Source organism: Cetorhinus maximus, chromosome 26, assembly GCF_964194155.1.
Source record: "Cetorhinus maximus chromosome 26, sCetMax3.hap1.1, whole genome shotgun sequence".
NCBI classification, from domain to species: Eukaryota; Metazoa; Chordata; class Chondrichthyes; order Lamniformes; family Cetorhinidae; genus Cetorhinus; species Cetorhinus maximus.
Genome location: NC_135904.1, coordinates 28808848 through 28833478, shown reverse-complemented (window position 1 = coordinate 28833478; position 24631 = coordinate 28808848). Strand labels below are relative to the sequence as shown.

General features: G+C 46.2%; 1 protein-coding gene across 2 annotated transcripts in view; it reads left to right on the top strand.

Annotated features, from left to right (window-relative positions):
- Positions 1-252: 252 nt before the first annotated feature.
- rasef2 (RAS and EF-hand domain containing 2) overlaps positions 253-24631 on the top strand; it is a 76651-nt gene continuing 52272 nt past the window's right edge. For both annotated transcript variants that reach the window (XM_078530424.1, XM_078530422.1), the window contains exon 1: positions 253-582. In XM_078530424.1, the coding sequence (XP_078386550.1) occupies positions 257-582 (326 nt within the window). In that variant the 5' untranslated portion in view covers positions 253-256. The remainder of the gene's footprint in view (positions 583-24631) is intronic.

Below are 24631 nucleotides of genomic sequence, written 5' to 3'. Positions count from 1 at the left end.
GAGAGGGACCTGAGCCCCCACCCTCAGTGAGAGGGACCTGAGCCCCCACCCTCAGTGAGAGGGACCTGAGCCCCCACCCTCAGTGAGAGGGACCTGAGCCCCCACCCTCAGTGAGAGGGACCTGAGCCCCCACCCTCAGTGAGAGGGACCTGAGCCCCCACCCTCAGTGAGAGGGACCTGAGCCCCCACCCTCAGTGAGAGGGACCTGAGCCCCCACCCTCAGTGAGAGGGAGCTGAGCCCCCTCCCCAGCTCCGGATGGAGACGGGGGCGATGACCCGGCCGGACCTCAGGAGGCTTTTCTCGGCTTGTGATGTGAACCGCTCGGGGCGGATCGAGTTTGCGGATTTCTGCAGCGTTTGCCGGGAGCTGAGCCTCTCCCGCTGCCAGGTCGACCCCCTCTTCCACAAGCTGGACGTGGACGGTGACGGTTCCATCAGCTTCAGCGACTTCGCCGCCGGTTTCCAGGCGGTCTCGGCGGTGCTGGATTTGTCCACCTTCGGCTCGGACGGATCCCAAACCCAGAAACTGGCCCGGGAGGAGTTTGAGGACCGATTCGGGGATGGGCTGCGGGATCTTCGCAGGTAGGAAACTCCCCCCCCCCTCTCACCCCACCCCTTCCCCCTTCCCTCTCTCTCTCCCTCTCTTTCATCCCTCCCATTCCCTATCACTCATACACCCCACCTGCCCCTCTCCCGCTCTCTCTTGATGCCCATTCCCCCCTCCATTCCCCCCTTGCCCTCTCTCCCGTGCCCCTCTCCATGTTCCTTCGCCCCCTCCCATGCCCCTCACACCCTCTCCCATGCTTTTTACTCCCTCTCTTCCGTGCCCTTTAGCCTTACTCTCCCATGCCCCTTGCGCTCATCTCTCCTGTGCCCCACACCCCCCTCTCTCCTGTGCCCCACACCCCCCTCTCTCCTGTGCCCCACACCCCTCTCTCCTGTGCCCCACACCCCCTCTCTCCTGTGCCCCACACCCCCTCTCTCCTGTGCCCCACACCCCCTCTCTCCTGTGCCCCACACCCCCTCTCTCCTGTGCCCCACACCCCCTCTCTCCTGTGCCCCACACCCCCTCTCTCCTGTGCCCCACACCCCCCTCTCTCCTGTGCCCCACACCCCCTCTCTCCTGTGCCCCACACCCCCTCTCTCCTGTGCCCCACACCCCCCTCTCTCCTGTGCCCCACACCCCCCTCTCTCCTGTGCCCCACACCCCCCTCTCTCCTGTGCCCCACACCCCCCTCTCTCCTGTGCCCCACACCCCCTCTCTCCTGTGCCCCACACCCCCTCTCTCCTGTGCCCCACACCCCCCTCTCTCCTGTGCCCCACACCCCCTCTCTCCTGTGCCCCACACCCCCCTCTCTCCTGTGCCCCACACCCCCCTCTCTCCTGTGCCCCACACCCCCCTCTCTCCTGTGCCCCACACCCCCTCTCTCCTGTGCCCCACACCCCCTCTCTCCTGTGCCCCACACCCCCTCTCTCCTGTGCCCCACACCCCCCTCTCTCCTGTGCCCCACACCCCCCTCTCTCCTGTGCCCCACACCCCCCTCTCTCCTGTGCCCCACACCCCCTCTCTCCTGTGCCCCACACCCCCTCTCTCCTGTGCCCCACACCCCCTCTCTCCTGTGCCCCACACCCCCTCTCTCCTGTGCCCCACACCCCCTCTCTCCTGTGCCCCACACCCCCTCTCTCCTGTGCCCCACACCCCCTCTCTCCTGTGCCCCACACCCCCTCTCTCCTGTGCCCCACACCCCCTCTCTCTTGTGCTGCTTGACCCTTCTCTCCACTCACAAATGCCCATCGGCCCCTTCTCTCCCCCCCAGGCCCATCGGCCCCTTCTCTCCCCCCCAGGCCCATCGGCCCCTTCTCTCCCATGCACCTTGCCCCCTCTCTTGTGCTCCTTGACTCTTCTTTCCCGTGCTTCTCCCCCACAAATGCCCCTTGGCCCCTTCTCTCCCATGGCCTTTGTGCCCATCTCTCCCATACCCGCCGCCCCTCCCCCTCTTGTGCCCCCAACCCTTTCTCTCCCATGCCCCTCAGACCCTACTTTCCTGTGCCCCTTGTGCTCATCTCTCTCATGCCCCTCGCCCCCTCCCTCCTGTGCGTCTTGGACCCTCCCTCTTATGCTCCTCATGTCCACTGCTCCTGTGCCCCTCGGCCCCTTTCTCCTGCGCCTCCTTCCTCCCCCTTTCTCACACTCACACACACTATTACTTACTATTACATTTTACATGGACATCTCCAGCTATTTGAATGCCCAGTGATGATGCCGGTTTCACCACCCACAACGAGTTCTGTTCAGTGAATATTCAACACAGGTTGAGAGTGTTGGAACATGAAGAGAGTTTTCTTGTTCCTGCTACACTGACTCTCTGGTGCATGAGTGAGAACACTGTCTGCCCATTGTAGGCGCCATGCAGCCAGATAATAAACAAAAGTCAGAGTTTTCTTGTATTTTACCCTTTGATATTTGGGCTTTTTACCCTTTGATATTTGGGCTTTCTTATTCTGCAACATAAGATGGAGCAAAATCATAGAAACTCACAACACAGAAGGAGGCCATTCAGCCCACTGTGCTTGTGCTGGTTCTTTGAGCGAAAAGATAAAAGAAATAACTTGAATTTATATAGCACCATTCAAAACGTCAGGATAAAAACGTTTTACCACCAATGAAGTACTTTGAAGTCTAGTCACCATCATAATGTACGAAATTTCAATTTGTGCACAGCGAGTTCTCACAAACAGCAATTAAATAAATATCCAGGTCACTTTTTTTTAACAAGTGACGGTTGAGGGATAAATATTGGCCAGGATACTGGGGAGAACTCCTGTGCTGTTCTTGGAAATAGGGATCTTTTAGACGTAGCTGAGAAGACCGATGTACTTCAGTTTAACATCCCATCTAAAAAGATGGCACCTCTGACAGTGCAGTACTCCCTCACTGGACTGTTTACCTAGATTATATGTTCAAGTTTCTTAACTGGGGATTAAATCCCAAAAACTACTGACTCAAAGGAGAGCGTGTTTCGACTGACCCACACTTGACACTTAAGTCATCAATTTGTAGGATAGTGTCTCTTTATTGGTTGTGTACTTTGACAGGTCAATTCAGATGAATCCATTACATGGTTATAAATTACAGCCAGTTGGAACTGATGGGAGATTCTGAGTAGAATTTACAATCACACTTTTGGAGCTACAATGTTAAGACGATACCATTAGCAAAGGGACTTTACCATCACCTCTGACAGCAGTACCGTATGAGAAAGAGAGGAGGAAGGAAAACAGACAGCCGCAACATAGAAACATACAAATAACGCATCTTCACTAATCCATTCTGATCCTGCCAGCTGATCACATTGGGGAATGTTCATTTCAAGAGTTAAATCCAGATCTTACATAAAGATATATACTCCTTTTATAACTCTGCGGGATTACAGTGGGGCTTAAACTAGAGGAAATGGATGAATTGGCCAGTGTGGACACAAAAATAAATGATGTTCATTTGCCTTTTGGTTTGTGAGAGTGTGGATAAAGATGGTGGTTAAAATCTCAGCTTTTTCTGTCAGGGTTCCAGTTGCAATTTATGAATGCTCCACTCCCAGCATTCAAACTGTGACTTATTAGAGTGAGTTAATCTTGTTTTTAAATAAATTAATTTCCTCTCATTTCTTGTAGAGAAATGTAGTTACTGCCCAAGTTAATTAGCCTCTTTACAGAAGCACTCTTCAATCCAACCCCCTCTTCACAAAGGTAGTCTTCCTGTTTCTTAGCCATTCTGAACTCTATGCCAAATTGCACATTGAATGAAGCACTGTTAAACACGAACAACCCTGAGAGTATGCAAAACATACAAATCTCTGAGAGGCAGGAAATGACCAGCTGGCCTATCGAGCTTGCCCCACAGTCATGCTGTCTGCAGCCACAGGTCTAGACACTTCCCAACTCCCCACAAGCATGTAATCTCCTAATCGAGGAAAAATAAAACACGGGGCTGATAGGGGAGTTTGCAAGCCAGTTGGGATCAAACCCAAGTGAAAATAGATAAGCAGAGTTTAATCTGAACAACTCTCTCTCATTTTTATCTAATGAAGAAAATATTAGTGTTGGCCCTTTAATTATTTTTGCTAGTTAATAAATTATTGTAGAAACGTGTGCTAAAGTTATGCAGCAGCATCTAAAAGATACCGCATCAAATATTTTATCAAATTGAACAGTGGATGGATAAATGTCTTAAATGCTTATAACACTATCAACAACTCTATCTAGAAATACTGATTGCACTGTCTCTTATCAATTCTCAAATGGGTTTTTAAACCTCTTAACATTTTGCTGTACATAGATACAAATTCAACATCATCCAACCTATGCTGGGAAAAACAAATAACAAATACAGTTGAAAAAGACAAATTTGTAGCAAGAATTTGCAACACAGCTGATTCCGTCACTCACTGCCCCATTCATTGTTCCACAAAACTTGTATCAACCCTGGTATAAAAGGTATATTTCTCAGTGTCATGACCAGGGTGCAGCAAATATCAGATAATTAGGTGGGGTCCTTCACAACCGTGCGTGGCAATCTGCCCCATTTCTTTCCCCAATATTAGCTACATTCAATGCCCTAAGGGGGAGATGGTGCTGTAACTGGTAATGTTACTGGACTAGTAATCCCAAACTAATAGTGTGGAGACATGGATTCAGATCCTACCACAGCAGCTGGTGGAATTTAAGTTCAATTAATATATCTGGAATTGAAAGCTAGTCACAGTAATGGTGACCATGAAGCTAAAACCGATTGTTGTGAAAATCCACCTGGTTCAATACTGCCCTTTAGGGAAGGAAATCTGCCATCCTTACCTGGTCTGACCTGTATGTGACTCTAGACCTACAACAATGTGGTTGACCTCTGCCCTCTGCCACTCAGCTCAAGGGCATTGAGGGCTGGGTAACAAATGCTGGCCTTGCCAGCGATGTACACATCCCATGAAAGAATAAGGGAAATAAAAACCCAGAAAATCTCCACTCTAATTAACTATTATAGCCTTGTTTGACAGGTTGCAGAGGAAAATCCATATCTTGCTTTTGAAAGAGTCAAAACGCCTGAAGACTCATTGCTCTGTTGAGGGTAATCTGTACTATTCACAATGTAAAACAGCTATGCCCAGATCTACTGTTCTTAAACCAGGACCTCATGGTTATGCAAGGAACACGAGGGCAATTATAGCTACACTTCACTGTTCTGTATCATTGTAAATAACTCGGCCAGCATGCCAGCTGCACTGCATTGTCTTGACTGGTAGAAAGTATCACAGAGAACCTCATCATCTGTATATCAATCTCCTGAATGTAGAAGATTAAATTTTGACTCAACTTCTCTGATGTGAAACAGGATTGATGGAGCATGCAATATGGTGAGGAAACCTGTAATTTACCATTGACACTACAGTATAATTTTCTCAAATCTTTCTGGCCCCACAATCACTACAATTGAAACAAGGAAATGTGAGTCCTAACTTCTGTCATGTTTCCTCTGGCACCCACTGCACATTTTAAAAGCGCCTTCACACTTAAAAAAAAGTCATTATTGGCCCTGAAGACTGTTCATCACCTGATAACTTGATCAATATGTTATTCTGATATAGGAAGGAATGCACACAATTTGGCCTTATCTGATTAAATGTCTGATCTATATTTTGATCTTCCAAAACCCGAGTGTAACAATTGCAGGGCTATGAGGAATGAGCAGGGGTGTAGGATCCACGTTCCCTCTAATTTTTCTCTCTTTATGTGCGGCCTGCTTATTGCACTGCACGGTACATTGCAGGTTGCTGCACGGTCAGGCATTCACACAGTTTAGAGGAAACTTTCAGTGGGAATAATTATGTAGCTCTTTCGCGGAGCTGGCACAGGCATAACGGACCGAATGACCTCCTTGATGGCTGTGAGATTCTATGAACAACATTTTGCATAGTATTTAATGGATATTGTGTCACAGTGGAGAAGATTTTCATCTTAAGTAAGATTCAGTCTGGTGAGTGATCGTAGACGATCTCTAGCATATTAAACCCTTTTATTCTTGAATGCAGTTTTAAGAAATCGGTTAAGATGTTACCTGGATTAGTGTGACTGTTAAGAGTCTTAAAGGTTCTGAAGGGGCTTGTCAGGGTAGGTTGTTCCCTCTGGCTGAACACGGGGGGGCACAGTCTCAGGATAAGGGGCTGATCATTTAAGACTGAGATAAAGAGAAACTTCTTCACTCAAAGGGTTGTGAATCTTTGAAATTCTTGCCCGAGAAGGTTGTAGATGCTCCATTGTTGAATATATTTTGGTGTCTCAAGGAGTCAAGGGATATGGGAAGTGAGGTGTTGAGGCGGAAGGTCAGTCACGATCATATTGAATGGTGGAGCAGGCTCGAATGGTCTACCCCTGCTCTTATGTTCTTATGTTTAACCCCAAAATTGCACGATCCTGCCTCAGTGTAGAACGGGGGCAAAGATTGGAGAACTGGGTGCAAACATTGCCTCTGATTTAGTTGCCATAGCATGGGAAACACTGGGGTAGATTGTTACTTTGGACTGAGTGGAAAATGGATCAGCCAGTTATTAGACACTGTCCAGTTTTGCTTTCTACTGACTTCAGATAGTGGGCGGGGTGTAAAATGGGTGGTTGATCCATCCACTTTCTAACACCCTGCCAACAGTGAAAATTTATCCTGCTGTGGCTCAGGTGCACTGACCTCAATTCTCTGACCTGTGCGCCGGAGAGGGTTCACAATTTTGGTGCTTTGGCATTGGAAATAGCATTTGAAATAATATTTCTCTCCGTATACTTTCATCAGTGCAGTTTGTGATTCTGAGAGTGCATTTGGATTAGTTTGGAAAAACTGATGTAATTGGTTTTTGTGTATATTGATACATTGACAAAGAATGTTGAAAGTACAGAAGCAAGTTCTATTTATTAATTCAATAGATAGGTTTCTAGAAAAAGGGAGCCATGAATGTTGAGTTAAAGGCCGACTGAAATATGTTTCATGCACTGGAATACTTCAGGAGAAAACACCCCAATTGCCCACGCTCAGGTAGTCAACAAAAAAATTGGAAATAAAAAGCTGGTATCAATAAAAATGACCATGAAACTGTCAGATTGGCGGAAAACCCCAACTGATTCACTAATGTCCTTCAGGGAGGGAGACAAAACCTGCTGTCCTTACCCAGTGGTGGCCTATGTGTGACTCCAGCTTCAGTCCCATGTGGCCGATTGACTCTTAAACATCGTCTAAAGTGGCCTGTAAGCCACTCAGTGAAATAAAAGCCTGGTGCTGTGGTTCAAGAAGGCCCAATATACTCTCAGCGCAGTTGGGGATGAGCAATCCATGCGAGCCTCGCCAGTGATGCCCACTTTCTGAGAATGAGTTTTGAAAAATGCAAAAATCTTTTGTGTGAGACTGCCACTTCTTGGGAATTTGAAAAACCTGGTCATAGTCATGTTCGAACGCTCCCATCCCTGTCAATCTGTGCGGGAGTTGCTAATCATTCTTCCAAGAATGCACATATGGACTGTATCAACTCATAAATGTTACATCTGTCCTTGCTCAGTTGCATTATATAGGCATGTTCCTTTTGCTTCACTCTTGATCTATTACCATCAATGTCTCAGTAGAAATTGCTTGGAACTCCTGAACATTGTGTTCAAAGTCTGCCTTTTTTTTTTCCCCATCACGATTAGTCTTGTGACTCTTTTCTTGTGTTGATTTAGCCAGTCTCGTTAATCATTCCTCGTGTCAAACTAATTTTCAACATGTCTGGAACACCATAACGCAAACATATCATACTATTTGCTCACTAAGAGTTAGATAATTTATTGAGTATCACATTATTAGTCAGACTAGGTATTATGTCAGGTTTTGTTCTCGAAAGGATATTAGTTAAAAAGTTGGGTTTTACAACAATCTACAGCTTCATGCTTACTTTTAATGACATCAGATTTTCATTTCTAGAATTTCTAAAAGTGAATTCAAATTCTCAAACTGCTATGGTTTTGAACTCATGATTATTAGTCTAGTATTGTAACCATTAACACTGTTATACCCATTCTCCATGCCTGCTGGAGAGGTGTGGCAGGTGGTAATGTTACTAAGCTGGAAGCCCAGGTGAACTCTTTGGGTTCAAATCCCACTGCAGCCGCTTTGGAATTCTGTGCCCCAGAAGGTTGTAGATGCTCCGTGTTGAATATATTTTGGTCTCTCAGGGGGTCAAGGGATATGGGAAGTGAGTGGGAAAGAGCTGTTGAGGCAGAAGGTCAGCCATGATCATATTGAATGGTGGAGCAGGCTCTTAGGGACGAATGGTCTACCCCTGCCCTTATGTTCTTATGTTTAACCCCAAAATTGCAAGATCTGTCCCAGTGTGGAACGGGGGCAAAGATTGGAGAACTGGGTGCAGACATTGCCTCTGATTTTAGTTTCCGTCACATGGGAAACACTGGGGTAGATTGTTACCTTGGACTGTGTGGAATTTAAACTCAATTAATAAACCGGGAATACAGAGCTGGTCTCAGTAATAGTGACCATGACAACCATCATCAATTTTTTAAAAACATATCTGGTTCGCTAATGACCTTCAGGGAAGGAAATCTGCCGTCCTTAACCAGTCTTGTCTACGTGTGGCTCCAGAGCCAAAGTAATGTGGTTGACTCTTAACTTTAGCAATGGCCTAGCAAGCCATTCAGTATAAGGGCAATTGGGGATGGGTAAAAATGCTAGTCTTGCCAGTGACACCTCCATCTCCTGTGAAAGAATAAAGAAAAAAAATAGCATCTTTAATCACAAAATATCTTCACAGAGGAACAGATCTTCACTTCATCTTCACTTCACAGAGGAACAGATCAGGCCCGGAGCAGGACTTGGCAGAAGCTTAAAGGCGATAGACGTGGATGAGTGCTTCTGCAGCAGCGAGGGTCACATGGGGTTGGAAGCAGGTAATGTTTTGGTGCATGGGTTCTGTGATAAGAGGCTTATCATAATATCATTGAGCCATGCCCAAACATGCAAATCTGGAAAAAAAAGGTCATCAATTTCCTTGAAGCAGCTTCTGCTTTTTCCCTTTTAAAATCATTGGAAACTCTATTTACATTACATAAACAGGGTTTCCAGCAGAGTTACAGTGAAGTTCTGGTGACAAAACTGGAGCATGTCCAAGGAAGTTCCTGGCTAATTCTTTAAATGTTTTCAAAAAGATAACCAGAGGAGACTTTGTTGGCCAAATAAGAGTATTCTACTGGTTAATTCCTTCAATGTAAATGTTTAGAGAGTTGAAACTAAGGCAATAGTCACAAAGCTGTTGCGGAAGTGTTTGAAATGTTTTGCAGTTTAATTTTAATTTTAAAGTTCTACAAAGAGTAGCAAATCTATTGAGTTGCAGGCCTTAGATTATGAGCAGGGTTCTGATGCTACCTTGCTAAGGTCTCTCCAGATTCCATGTAACCTTCCTGCCGGGGATGTGGTTGCCAAACTGCTGATTCATTGCCTTGTTCTCAAATCTGAATTTGTTTCTGGTACCAATCTAGCAGTGATTTATTATTGTGCTTTTTGATAAAAGGGGGAAAAAAACTTAGATTTATATAGTGCCTATTATGACCTCAAGACATCCCATGGCACTTTGCAACTTTTGAGGTGTGGTGCTGTAATGTGGAAAACATAGCAGCTAATTTGCACATAGCAACAAGATAAATAACCAGATAATTTGTTTTAGGTGTGGGTTAAGAGGTAAATGTTGACCAGGACAATGAGAGAACTCCCTGACTCTTCTTTGAATGAAGTAATGGGATCTTACGTGTCTTTTTAAACATTCTTTCATGGGATATGGGCGTTACTGGCAAGTGTAGCATTTGTTGCCCATCCCTTATTGCCCTTGAACTGAGTGGCTTGCTAGACTATTTCAGAGGGCAGCTAAGTATCAACCACATTGCTGTGGGTCTAGAGTCATGCGTAGGCCAGGCCAGGTAAGGACGGCAGATTTCCTTCCCTAAAATACATTAGTGAACTAGATGGGTTTTTATGATAATTGATGATAGCTGTCATGGTCACCAGTACTGAGACTAGCTTTATATTTCAGATTTATTAATTGAATTTAAATCACACCAGCTGCCATGGTGGGATTTGAACCCATGACCCCAGGGTTACTAGTCCAGTGACATTAGCACTACACTACCAACTCTCTTTCAGTCCTCCTTTTCATACCCCACTCCCCCACCACTGCCTGCACCCACCCCCACTCCAAGAGGGCAGGTACAGCCTTGGTGTAACATCTTATCCAAAAGACAGCATATACGACAATGCAGCACTCCCACACTACTGCACTGGAATGTGAGTTTACGTTTTGTGCTCAAGTCTCTCAGATGGGACTCAAACCAACAATCTTCCTACTCAGGGGTGAGTGCACACCAGCTGATATTACAATGACACATTCTCCTAATCCATATATTCCCTATCAAACAACACATTGGCAGAATTTTACCAGCCCTTTAAGGAGAGGCTGGGAGACTGGAAGGCTGGCAAAATAGCGCTGAAAGGCGAAAGGAGACATGACTGTTATCCTCCCACCGTCATGCCATTTTGTCAGTGGTGAGAAAGATGGCAAACAACCCGCCCTCCTGGCATCCAATTGGGCCACCGAAATGACCATTTAAGGGCCCCATCCCACCTCCACTGGCATTTTACCAGTGTAAGGGTGGGCCTTCCAATGCATGGGGAGACTGCCAGGTAAACCCTGACGGCCTCCCAGTGGCTCCTGGGTGACCCTTCCTTTCTGGGCAGCCTTAGGCCCACGGAAGGTCTCTCGGACATCAATCGCTGTCACTGCGGCAACAGCACTGCCTACCCCCAGCAATGCCAGCCCCTCTGCCACTCACTAGGGCTTGCTACACTGGCCCCGTCACCACCAGACTCCACTTACCTGATTATTTAAATGGTGACTCTTAAATGCCCTCTCAAATGGCCTAGCAAGCCATTCAATTCAAGAGCAATTAGGGATAGCAACAATTGCTGGCCTTGCCTTGTGGGAAGGAAATCTGCCATCCTTACCTGGTCTGACCTCCATATGACTCCAGACGCACAGCAGTGTGATGAGTCTTAAATTCCCTCTCAAATAGCCTGGCAAGCCATTCAAGAGAAACTAGGAATAGGCAACAAATGCTGGCCTTGTCAATGATGTCCACATCCCACGAATGAATAAAAAGGAAACTTGCTGATACATTTTTTCCTCTCACGCATTGTTGATTGGCTGAAAGTAAAATGGAAGCAAATCAGAAAGGGACAAGGTGCGAAACGAAAGTGAGAAGATTCACATAGAAACTTGGGGCAGGATTTTCGGGTTGTCGGGAGGTCACGGCAGACGGGCCTGGGAGCGGCCAGGAAATGGTTCGCCGTTCGCAATTGGCTCCCGACCGCGATTTCACGCTGGTTGGCCAATTAACGGTCAGCCAGTGTGAAAGGCATCCTGAAAGGCTCAGCACTGCCCCGGGGTGGGTGGGGGGGGCGGGAGAAGGGCAAGAGCAGAAGTCCGCGCAGGCATGGGGGGAGTGCGCACTGAAAGCCCCCGTGGGGCAGCTGCCTCAGGGAGCTGAACAATTTTAAAATCACAAACAAAAGATTTTAAAATCAGAAAAAAGTGTCTCGACATGGGACTTAACTCACAATAACATAAACGGAATAAAAATTCTGCCCAAAAATTTATATTTATTTTTTATTTAATTGGGGAAACCTCATCCCGCCCGTGGATGAGGTTTTCCAAAAAAAAATCAAAAGGCCACTAGGCCGATTTGCCCACCCACCAAAGTGCAGCGAAAAATAGCTTTCAATTAATTGATTAAGGGCCTTAATAGGCCTCTTAATTGTTGGCGGGCGGGCTGCCGACTCTCGCACCAACGGCCGACTGAAATATTGCGCGGGGATGACATCGGGACGCTCGCCTAACATCATCGCGCGCTATTTTATGCCCGATCTGTTCAGCCGCCGCCCACCCATGGGACATAAAGTCCTGTCCTTGGAAAAGAAGCAACCAGTCCTGAGTGACCAGTCAGGACAATCTTCAATTAAAGGAAGTCAGAAGGTGAAAAAATTGTTTCCCTCTCCCATCCTGTTTTTTTCTCCTCAGCAACTGAAATTAACCACGTACAAAGTAACGGAAAAAAGTAAAAGAAAAAAAAAACAAAAAACTTAACATATTTCACACGAAGGTTGTTACCTCTAGCCATAGAACAGAATTGTATGTCTTTTAATCCCTTCAAAGTTTTTACTTAAAGGCCTCAACTGTAGTGTAAAGGGTTAAATGATTAGAATAGCTATGTTAATGAGTGATGTAGACTATGGTGTACCTGTTACATCAGTAGTCATGTACTAGAGACTCTATACAGTAGACAGGCAACTCAGCAGAGACGTGCCTACTCCATAACCCACCTTGTACATATTGTACATAATGTAAATAAACTAGTTTTAAGTAAATACCTGAGTCTAGCTATAGTTCCACTTCACAAGTTCCACCACAGGCCTAGCATGTTCATCAAACATCAACGTTACTGGAGAGTGTGGCTAAAGTTGATGCACTGTTGTTATTCTCTAATGCTTAAGGAGATGTTTCAGTCGGTGCCTAATTTCTAAACATGCATTGGTCGAATTTTCTCCTTGCTCTTTGTCCATTGAGAGAAATTTTGATTAGTTTTTTTTTCCAAGTGATTTGAAAACACACTAGAAATGCAGTTACATTTTACCTCAGCAAAAACTAGGCAAACAATAACTATTCTTTTTGCTTTTTAAAAAAATAGTTAAAACCAAACATTATTGATCTTTCTCAAAGGAAAACTCTATCCATTTTCACCATGACTCCATAAATGTTATTCTCATCTGTTCAATGAACGTTGAGTGGAAATATTGGAAGGATGGGAGATGATTTCCACAAAAACCATGAAGTATGGGACTTTTAACTCAGGCTTCTGAGGTAAGTTTTATATGTTTTTGTTTTGGCAGCATGAGACCAAAAGGGAGAAGTAGAGACAGGAAGAGAGAGAGTCAGAGAAAGGAAGAGGAAAGAGAAATAAACGGGACAGACAGAGAAAGGGAGAACAAAGAAAAATTAAATGGGAGAGTGAGGGAAAAAGGTGTGAGGGGAGAGAGAATGTGTGAGCAAGGAAGAGAGACTGTGATGAGGAAGCATAAGAGGGAAGCAAAGAACGTAGGAACAGAAAGAGGAAGGAAAAGGAGACAGGGAAAGAATTAGAAAGGGGTGAGGGAGAAAGAGTCGGGACAGAGAGAGAAAAAATTTGTGTGGGGACAGGAGAGGGAAATTAAGAGAGTCAAAGGGAAAGGAAGACATGGAGAAAGAAAGGAAAAATACTTTCATTTATATAGTAGCTTTTAGGACCTCAGGATATCCCAAAGTGCTTTTTAACGAATTATGTACTTTTGAAGTGTAGCCACAATTATGGTGTAGGAACGCAGCACTCAACTTGCACACAGAATGCTCCCACAGCAACATTGGCGAGATCAAAGCTGGGAATTAAATATTCAGGGGTATGTGACTTTTTGAAAGGACAGGCAGGAAGGAAAGGGTGGTGGGGTAGCTTTGTTAGTACGAGATGGAATAAGTACGATAGCATGAAATGATCTTGGATTGGAAGATGTTGAATCCATATGGGTGGAGGGAAGGAATAACAAGGGGAAGAAGACACTGTTGGGAGTAGTCTATAGGCTCCCTAACAGTAGCTATGCTGTAGGACACAGAATAAATCAGGAAATAATGAGGGCATGTAAAAAAGATCGTATATTAATCATGGGTGACTTTAATCTCCAAGTAGATTGGGAAAATCAAATTGACAGAGGTAGCCATGAGCAAGAATTCATAGAGTGTATTCAGGACAGTTTCCTAGAACAAAATGTTGTGGATCCAACCAGGGATCAGGTTATTTTGGATTTGGTAATGTGTAATGAGGCAAGTTTAATAAATGATCTCAGAATAAAAGGTCCCCTAGGCAACAGTGACCATAACATGATGGAATTTAGCATTCAGTTTGAGAGTGAGAAACTTAGTTTGGAAATATCTGTGCTAAACTTAAATAAAGGTAATTATAAAGGAATGAGGGCAGAGTTGGCTGGAGTGGACTGGGAAAGGAGTTTAGCAGAAAATATGGTTGATGACCGATGGCAGACGTTTAAGAAATTAGTTCATGATTCACAACAAAGACATACCCCAGTGAGGAAGGAGGATTGTAGGAAGAGGATAAGCCAACCATGGTTAACCAAGGAAGTTAAGGATAGTATCAAAGTGAAAGAAAAAACATACAATGTGGCAAAGATAAGTGGAAAGCCAGAGGATTGGGAAGGTTTTAAAAACCAACAGAAGATGACCAAAAAAGTAATAAAGAGGGAGAAAATAAACTTTGAGGGTGAACTAGCAAGTAATATAAAAACGAACAGTAAGAGCTTCTTTAAATATATAAAAAGGAAGAGAGAGGCCAAAGTTAATATAGGTTCCTTAGAGAATGAGGCTGGGGAAATAATAATGGGGAACCAGGAAATGGCAGAGGAGTTGAATAAATACTTTGCATCATGCATCAGTCTTCATGGTAGAAGACACTAATAGCATACCAAATACTAAATAATCGTGGGGCAAAAGGTGGGGAGGAAATAAATACAATAACTATCAAAGGAGAAAAAGTACTAGGGAAACTAATGGGGCTAAAGGCCGATAAGTTACCTGGACCTGATGGGTTGCATCCTAGGAAATTAAAGGAAATAGCTGCAGAGATAGTGGATGCACTGGTAGTAATCTTCCAAGAGTCCTTAGATTCTGGAAAAGTCCCAGAGGACTGGAAAACTGCCAATATATCACCCTTATTCAAAAAGAGAGGGAGACAAAAACAGGTAACTATAGGCCAGTTAGCTTAACATCTGTCACTGGGAAAATGTTAAGAGTCTATTATAAAGGATGTAATAGCAGAACATTTAGAAATGCATAATATAATCAAGCAGAGTCAGCATGGCTTCATGAAGGGGAAATCATGCCTGACAAATTTATTTGAATTCTTTGAGGAGGTAACACGCAAGATATATAAGGATGTCCAAAAGGCGTTCGATAAAGTACCACACATAAGGCTACTTAATAAGATAAGAACCCATGGTGTTGGGGATAGTATATTAGCATGGATAGAGGATTGACTAACTAACAGAAGACAGAGAGTTGGGATATGGGGGACATTTTCAGGATGGCAACCTGTAACTAGTGGAGTGCCACAGGGATCAGTGCTGGGGCCACAATTATTTACAATATATATTAATGACTTGGATGAGGGAAATGAATGTACTATCACCAAGTTTGCAGATGACACAAAAATAAGTGGGAAGGCAAATGGTGAGGATGACACAAAGAGTCTACAGAGGGGTATAGACAGGTTAAGCGAGTGGGCAAAAACGTGGCAGATGAAATATAATGTGGGAAAGTGTGAGGTTATGCACTTTGGCAGGAAGAATAGAGGAGCTGAATATTATTTAAATGGAGAAAGACTGAAGAAAGCTGCAGCACAGAGGGATTTGGGAGTCCTTGTGCATGAATCCCAAAAAACTAGCATACAAGTTCAGCAGGTAATAGGGAAGGCAAATGGAATGTTAGCCTTTATTTCAAAGGGAATTGAGTATAAAAATAGGGAAGTCTTGCTAAAACTACACAAGGCACTAGTTAGACCACGCCTACAATACTGTGAACAGTTTTGGTCCCCATATCTGAGGAAAGATATACTGGCAGAGTAACAAGAGAACGTTCACTAGGTTGATCCCGGGGATGGAGGGATTTTCTTATGAGGAGAGGTTGAGTCGGTTGGGCCTGTACTTGTTGAAGTTTAGAAGAATGAGAGGCGATCTTATTGAAACACATAAGATTCTTAGGGGGCTTGACAGGGTAGATGCTGAGAGGTTGTTTCCTCTTGTGGAAGAGTCGAGGACCAGAGGGCATAATCTCAAAGTAAGGGGGCCGCCCACTTAAAACAGAGATGAGGAGGAATTTCTTCTCTCAGTGGGTAGTCAATCTGTGGAATTCTTTACCGCAGAGGGCTGTAGAGGCTGGGTCGTTAAGTATGTTCAAGGCTGAGATAGATTTTTAATCAGTAAGGGAATCAAGGGTTATGGGGAAAAGGTAGGGAAGTGAAATTGAGGATCAGCCATGATCTCATTGAATGGCGGAGCAGACTCGATGGGCTGAATGGCCTACTTCTGCTCCTACGGCTTATGGTCTTATGGTCTTATAAACTGCTCTTTAATGTTGTTATTGGCCAGGACAGCTGGAGTACTCCCCTGCACTGCTTTGAAAGTGCCATGGGATCTTTTACATCCACTTGAGAGGTCAGATGAGGCTTTGGTTTAACATCCCACATGACAGTGCAAGACTCCCTGAGTGCTGCACTGGAGTGTCAGCCTAGATTTTGTGCTCAAGGGCAGGACTTGCCCGTCGGCGAGTGGGGGCGGCGGGGGCAGGGCCCTCTCGCCGACGCGTAAAATGAAGCGCGGTGACGTCAGGCGGAATCCCTGACATCACCGCGCCCCATTTAAATTTTCCGGTAGGCGGGGGCGCAGCAAAATCAGCTGTGCGCCCGCCGACCTGTCAATGGCCAATTGAGGCCATTGACAGGGTCATTAAGCTGATTAATGGACATGCCCGTCTAACCTTAAGGTTGGCGGACAAGCCGGGAGCCCTGGCGGGAATTAGAAAAAACACGAAACCTCATCCACGGGCGGGATGATGTTTCATGTCGGTTTTTAAAACTTTTATTAAAGTTTTTGTAAACATTATGGACGTGTCCCAACTCACGTGACAGTGTCACATGAGGGGACATGTCAGGAATTTTTTTTTCTCTATTTTTAATATTTGTCACAGAACAGCCGATCTCCCTGAGGCAGCACTTAGCCTCAGGGAGATGAGTGCACTCTTTCGTGCGCATGTGCGAAAGAGCGCACTCTCGATTTAGGGATTCCCCCCCCCACCCCACCCCAAGCACAGGGAGCGCATAGCGCTTCTGTGCAGATGTTGCGCTGGGCGGGCTTTAATTGGCCCGCCCACATAAAATGGCACCGCGCCCCCAATCGGGGGCGCCATTCGGAGGGTCGCCTGCACGCGCCCGCAATTCAACTTCACCCCTGAGGGGGGTAAAATCCTGCCCCAAGTCTCTGGAGTGGGACATGAACCCACAGCCTTCTGACCCAGAGGCAAGAGAGTGACTAATGGCTGACACTAAAAACAAGAAGTACTTCACAGCATCAAGACATTCCCAAGCGCTTTGCAGTACTTTTGCAGTGTGGTGACTATTTTTGAAGTAGGAAATAATAAAGGAGGCAGAGATTGAGTGTAAGGGACAATGCAAAACAGAATACAATCTATTGCAACCCACAATTGTCTTGCTGGTGCCTAGTCCTCCAGAGTGTGCCTGGGAGGGGTGAATCCTCGAACCCTGGAGGATGGGGTCCGATGCCATGGGGATGGTGGCATGTTTGTTTTATGAGGGCAAGGGGGTCTGATAGTGGGACACCTTGGGGTTCAGGATGAAACACTCCTGCCCCACAAAGAATGCTCCCTAAGGCTGTCCTTGCCTTGCTGCCAGGCTTCCTGAGGCCCTCCAAACCTGCAAAGCAGGTTCAGTTTGAAGCTCCCACCATCATTATCATATTTAAAATGCCGACTCGCTTACTGGGAGGAGCTTGACCACGCCTCCCCCCCACTTCAGTAAAACCTGCAAGTTAGTGGGCTGGAGCCAGCTTCCGAACCCACTTGGGATTTTTGTCCATTTAACACCCTCAGCACCTACACCTAATCCCACACGTTCACCAAAACCAAAATTCCCCACTGTTCTGACAATATTTTCTACAGAGAAAGCGATGCAAAGAAACAGAGAGTAACAGGGCACAGTCTGTGTGACAGGAGAGGGGGAGAGAAAGAAAGTGTTGAAGAAAAGTTTTCACACTCTGGGAAAGAAGAAAATGCAGAGAGAAAGCTAGAAACTATTCAGGATCAACATGCAGGAGAGAGGACATAAACTCATAAGAACATAAGCTGGAGGGATATAACTGCAGAGAGAGAAAGATCTTTGGAAACAACAATTTATATTTATATAGCACCTTTAATGTACTAAAATGTCCCGAGATGCTTCACAGCAATATATGACACCGAGCCACATAAGGAGATCTAAGTCAGATGGCCAGAAGCTTGGTCAAAGAGGTAGGTTCCAAAGAGTATCTTCAAGGAGGAAAGCGAGGTAGAGAGGCAGAGAGATGTAGGGAGGGAATTCCTGAGCTTAGGGCCTTGGCAACTGAAGGCACGGCCACCAATGTTGAAGTGGTTAAAATAGGGGATGCAGAAGAGGTCAGAACTGGAGGAGCACAGATAGCTCAGACACAATTTTAACCAGCATGTTTTTAAAAGCTTTTTTGGTGCCTACCTAACAGCTGGTTACTGCAACAGTTTATCGTCAAGGCAACAGAAGGTCAATTCACCAACCCCTTTTATGATTAGAGCCTGCATTAAATTATCAGGACAGTACCAACTGTAAGAATGGCTGATTCAGCTGAAAACTTATTTCATTCTTTACCGATTTGAAAGGTATTATACAACATCAATTAAAGCCAATGGCACTATTTGTTATAAGTGAATTATGGATTGGATGGATTACTGTTACTTTCCCCTTATAACGGTAGCTACTGAATCATTTGTAGATTGTAGTCCCACATGCTTAGATCCCTGGTTTGCGTTACCATAGTTCTCAACATTCAAAACACATCCCCACGTGGCTGTTCTCTCTCCGCACCTCGGTGATGACTTTACACTTTCAATCTTTAAATCCCGAAAGATTTCCCTGTTTCACAGACATGACCTGTTTGGTTATTACATTTTCTGGACTCGCATCATACCTCAAACTGCAAGTCCATTACACGTAAAGGAACATCCTTTTGCAAATCTGGCCTGGGTGATTTTGAGCATTATGCCAATGGTGTGTGAATGATAGAGGGCAGCATAGTTCCATAGAGCTGTTGCAAAATTTGTAGATTTAAGTATCATTCTAAAGACCTGTTGGGTCCTCTTAACAACACAGCTGCCTAACCATTACCTTTGCATCTCTGGCTATGAGTAGACTTGGTAGGAATGTCTCAGCTCACTTCAAAGTAACAATGTCCTCTTTGTGATTAAGAAAGCACCTGTAAAGAGCAGAAACTATGACTAACCTTAGGAGTTTTTGCATACATTAAATTACATTAAGTCTCACAGGTCTTTGATAATTTGGGTGGTTGGCTGTTGTGATGGGTGTAACTGTAAATTCAGTACTTTCCTGTATGGTTACCATTATACAAATGCACAGTCACATACTTTATTGCAGCAGCTTGAGAAATTCAGCATCAGAATATGCCAGTAATTGAACAGAATCAGAACTTATGGATCACACCATAGGGGTCAACTTTTAATTCAAATTGAAACTTGGCTCAGTGTTGGCATTCCTGCTTCAGAGTTGGAAGGTTATGAATTCGAGAAGTACGAGAAACATGAGTGTGTTTTCTAGGCTAACACCTGAGCACAGCATTTGTTGGAGGGGCTGTGTTTTTGATGCTTTTAAAGCAAAGCCCCATCTATCATCTCAGCTGAATATAAAAGGTCACATGGCACTATGCAAAGAGCTAGGGTGTTCTCCCGGGTGTCCTGGTCACCATTCATCCCTCAAGTAATACCACCGAAACAGATTACCTGGTCACTGATCCCAGTACTGTTTGTGGGAGCTTGGTGTGCACAAAATGGCTGTGTGTTTTCTTACATTACAACAGGGATTACAGTTTAAAAGTACTTTATTGGCTGTAAAGCACTTTGGGAGAGCCTAAGGTTGAGAATGGCACTATATAAAGGCAAACCCTTTCTTCTGGGTTGTTTTATTTAAATTATTTAATTTTTAAATTGTGGTTAATTCAAAGCAGAAAGATGACTGTGGTTTGATATACTATAATAGCTGTGTTAAGGAGAACATTTTAGTTTGTGCATAGTTTACTCAGCTGTCAAATGTGAAAGTTTGACAAAATTATTTTCACTGATACAACAAAATCATGTGATTCGATTAGAATTTTAGCTCCTTACTGTTTCCTGTTCCCATGACTTAAATTCCTGTTTTAATTAGTGATTAGTCCTTAACTAATTCAGTGATCTTCACTATTTTTCAAGCAAGGGCCACTTTAGCAAAAAACCTGCAATATGAGAGCCACATCGACCACGATAATAGAGGCCATTGCCTGAGTCGCTCCTGCTTGCGATAACGCAAAGAAAGATAGGACATTAACTGAAAAGCAGAATACATTGTTCTTTCTGGGGGATACAGGTTTGAAATTGACTGACTAGGCCGTGCCTCAGTGCTGGGTGAGGGCTTTACCTGCAGAATGTGCTTCTCTCTTCCAATGAGCTGGTTGCGAACTCCTGTATGCCACATCCTACTGAGATGCAGCTGCCCCTTGAACACCTCCAGTAGCATCGAAACGCCAGGTGGCACCCCCCTGGGTGGAGGCTGCTGTCAGGATCGGCTCCTGGATACAAATGGATCTCCCACACACACACACATTCATTCACTCCCTCATTCCCCCCACACACTTACTCTCTCAATACACCCCCCGCCACACACACATCTCACTCTCCTCACTCTCTCCCACACACACACACACTCACTCTCCTCACTCTCTCCCACACACACACACATTCATTCACTCCCTCATTCCCCCCACACACTTACTCTCTCAATACACCCCCCGCCACACACACATCTCACTCACTCTCACTCTCACACACACACACATTCATTCACTCCCTCATTCCCCCCACACACTTACTCTCTCAATACACCCCCCGCCACACACACACATACTCACTCACTCTCACTCCCACACACACACACATTCATTCACTCCCTCATTCCCCCCACACACTTACTCTCTCAATACACCCCCCGCCACACACACACATCTCACTCTCCTCACTCTCACACACACACACATTCATTCACTCCCTCATTCCCCCCACACACTTACTCTCTCAATACACCCCCCGCCACACACACACTCACACTTCTCACTCCCTCACACACACACACACACTCACTCTCCTCACTCTCTCCCACACGCACACACACTCACTCTCCACACTCTCTCCCACACGCACACACACTCACTCTCCTCACTCTCTCCCACACGCACACACACTCACTCTCCTCACTCTCTCCCACACGCACACACATCTCACTCTCCTCACTCTCTCCCACACGCACACACACTCACACTTCTCACTCTCTCCCACACGCACACACACTCACTCTCCTCACTCTCTCCCACACGCACACACACTCACTCTCCTCACTCTCTCCCACACGCACACACACTCACTCTCCTCACTCTCTCCCACACGCACACACACTCACTCTCCTCACTCTCTCCCACACGCACACACACTCACTCTCCTCACTCTCTCCCACACGCACACACACTCACACTTCTCACTCCCACACACACACGCAGGCACAGATATTCACCCACACTCATTCACACACATACTCACTCACTCTCACTCCCACACACACACACATTCATTCACTCCCTCATTCCCCCCACACACTTACTCTCTCAATACACCCCCCGCCACACACACACATACTCACTCACTCTCACTCTCACACACACACACATTCATTCACTCCCTCATTCCCCCCACACACTTACTCTCTCAATACACCCCCCGCCACACACACACATACTCACTCACTCTCACTCTCACACACACACACATTCATTCACTCCCTCATTCCCCCCACACACTTACTCTCTCAATACACCCCCCGCCACACACACACATACTCACTCACTCTCACTCCCACACACACACACATTCATTCACTCCCTCATTCCCCCCACACACTTACTCTCTCAATACACCCCCCGCCACACACACACATACTCACTCACTCTCACTCCCACACACACACACATTCATTCACTCCCTCATTCCCCCCACACACTTACTCTCTCAATACACCCCCCGCCACACACACACATCTCACTGTCTTCACTCTCTCCCACACACACACATCTCACTGTCTTCACTCTCTCCCACACACACACATCTCACTGTCTTCACTCTCTCCCACACACACACATCTCACTGTCTTCACTCTCTCCCACACACACACATCTCACTGTCTTCACTCTCTCCCACACACACACATCTCACTCTCCTCACTCCCTCACACACGCAGGCACAGATGTTCATCCACACTCACTCCCACACATGTACTCACACACTCTCACACTCCCACACACACACATCTCACTCTCCTCACTCTCTCCCACACGCACACACACTCACACTTCTCACTCTCTCCCACACGCACACACACTCACTCTCCTCACTCTCTCCCACACGCACACACACTCACTCTCCTCACTCTCTCCCACACGCACACACACTCACTCTCCTCACTCTCTCCCACACGCACACACACTCACTCTCCTCACTCTCTCCCACACGCACACACACTCACACTTCTCACTCCCACACACACACGCAGGCACAGATATTCACCCACACTCATTCACACACATACTCACTCACTCTCACTCCCACACACACACACATTCATTCACTCCCTCATTCCCCCCACACACTTACTCTCTCAATACACCCCCCGCCACACACACACATCTCACTGTCTTCACTCTCTCCCACACACACACATCTCACTCTCCTCACTCTCTCCCACACGCACACACACTCACTCTTCTCACTCCCTCACACACGCAGGCACAGATGTTCATCCACACTCACTCCCACACATGTACTCACACACTCTCACACTCCCACACACACACATACTCACTCACTCTCACACTCCCACACACACACACATTCATTCACTCCCTCATTCCCCCCACACACTTACTCTCTCAATACACCCCCCGCCACACACACACATACTCACTCACTCTCACTCTCACACACATTCATTCACTCCCTCATTCCCCCCACACACTTACTCTCTCAATACACCCCCCGCCACACACACACATACTCACTCACTCTCACTCTCACACACACACACATTCATTCACTCCCTCATTCCCCCCACACACTTACTCTCTCAATACACCCCCCGCCACACACACACATACTCACTCACTCTCACTCTCACACACACACACATTCATTCACTCCCTCATTCCCCCCACACACTTACTCTCTCAATACACCCCCCGCCACACACACACTCACACTTCTCACTCCCTCACACACACATACTCACTCACTCTCACTCCCACACACACACACATTCATTCACTCCCTCATTCCCCCCACACACTTACTCTCTCAATACACCCCCCGCCAAACACACATCTCACTCTCCTCACTCTCTCCCACACGCACACATCTCACTCTCCTCACTCTCTCCCACACGCACACACACTCACTCTTCTCACTCCCTCACACACGCAGTCACAGATGTTCATCCACACTCATTCCCACACATGTACTCACACACTCTCACACTCCCACACACACACATACTCACTCACTCTCACTCCCACACACACACACATTCATTCACTCCCTCATTCCCCCCACACACTTACTCTCTCAATACACCCCCCGCCACACACACACACATCTCACTCTCCTCACTCTCTCCCACACGCACACACTCACACTTCTCACTCCCTCACACACACGCAGTCACAGATATTCACCCACACTCATTCACACACACACTCACACTCCCTCACTCCCACACACACATATACTCACTCACTCTCACTCCCACAAACACACTCACTACCATTCACACTCTCACTCACACACACACACACTCACTCTCGCTCCCACTCCCACACGCACACGCCCACTCTCTCGCTCACTCACTCACTCTCTCATTCCCACACTCAATCACTCATACTAACACTCATACACACACCCTCTCTCTCTCTCTCTCTCACACTCACACACACTCAGCAGTCGGCGACTTCCTCCCGCATCACCCCCGCCCACCACCCCCACTCCATGACAGGGGCTCTGTTCCGCAGCGGTTCACTCCCTGACCTCGCAGCCAGCCTCTCCTCCCTAGGGGCCTGGATCTTGCAGTCAGATTCTCCTCCCAGGACTCCGCACTCTGCTCCGCCGCTCTGTGTTCCCTGGGTCTTGGTTGGAGGTGCCACACTTAGCGTTGTGAGGGTGTGTGTGGGAGCGAGAGCGCGTATGTGGGAGGGTATGAGAGCACGTGTGGGTGTGAGAGAGCGTGTGAGAGCGAGGGCGTGTGTGTGGGAGTGAGAGCGCCTGTGGGAGCGTCGATGGGAGCCACCACACTTGCAGGCTTTACAATGAAGAACACTGAACTAATTAATCTTCTATGGCATTGACAAAATTGGAAAGAAACCCCTTTGTCTAAACAAGCATCTTCCAAGATGTTGAGCCTAGTTAGCACAGTGAATGTGATATTCTCAATATGATGATATTAATGCAGCACCTCATGTTGATGCTGACAGATAAGCTGAAAAAACCTGAGAGTTTAAACTGCAACAGAGGGACAACCAACAGATGGT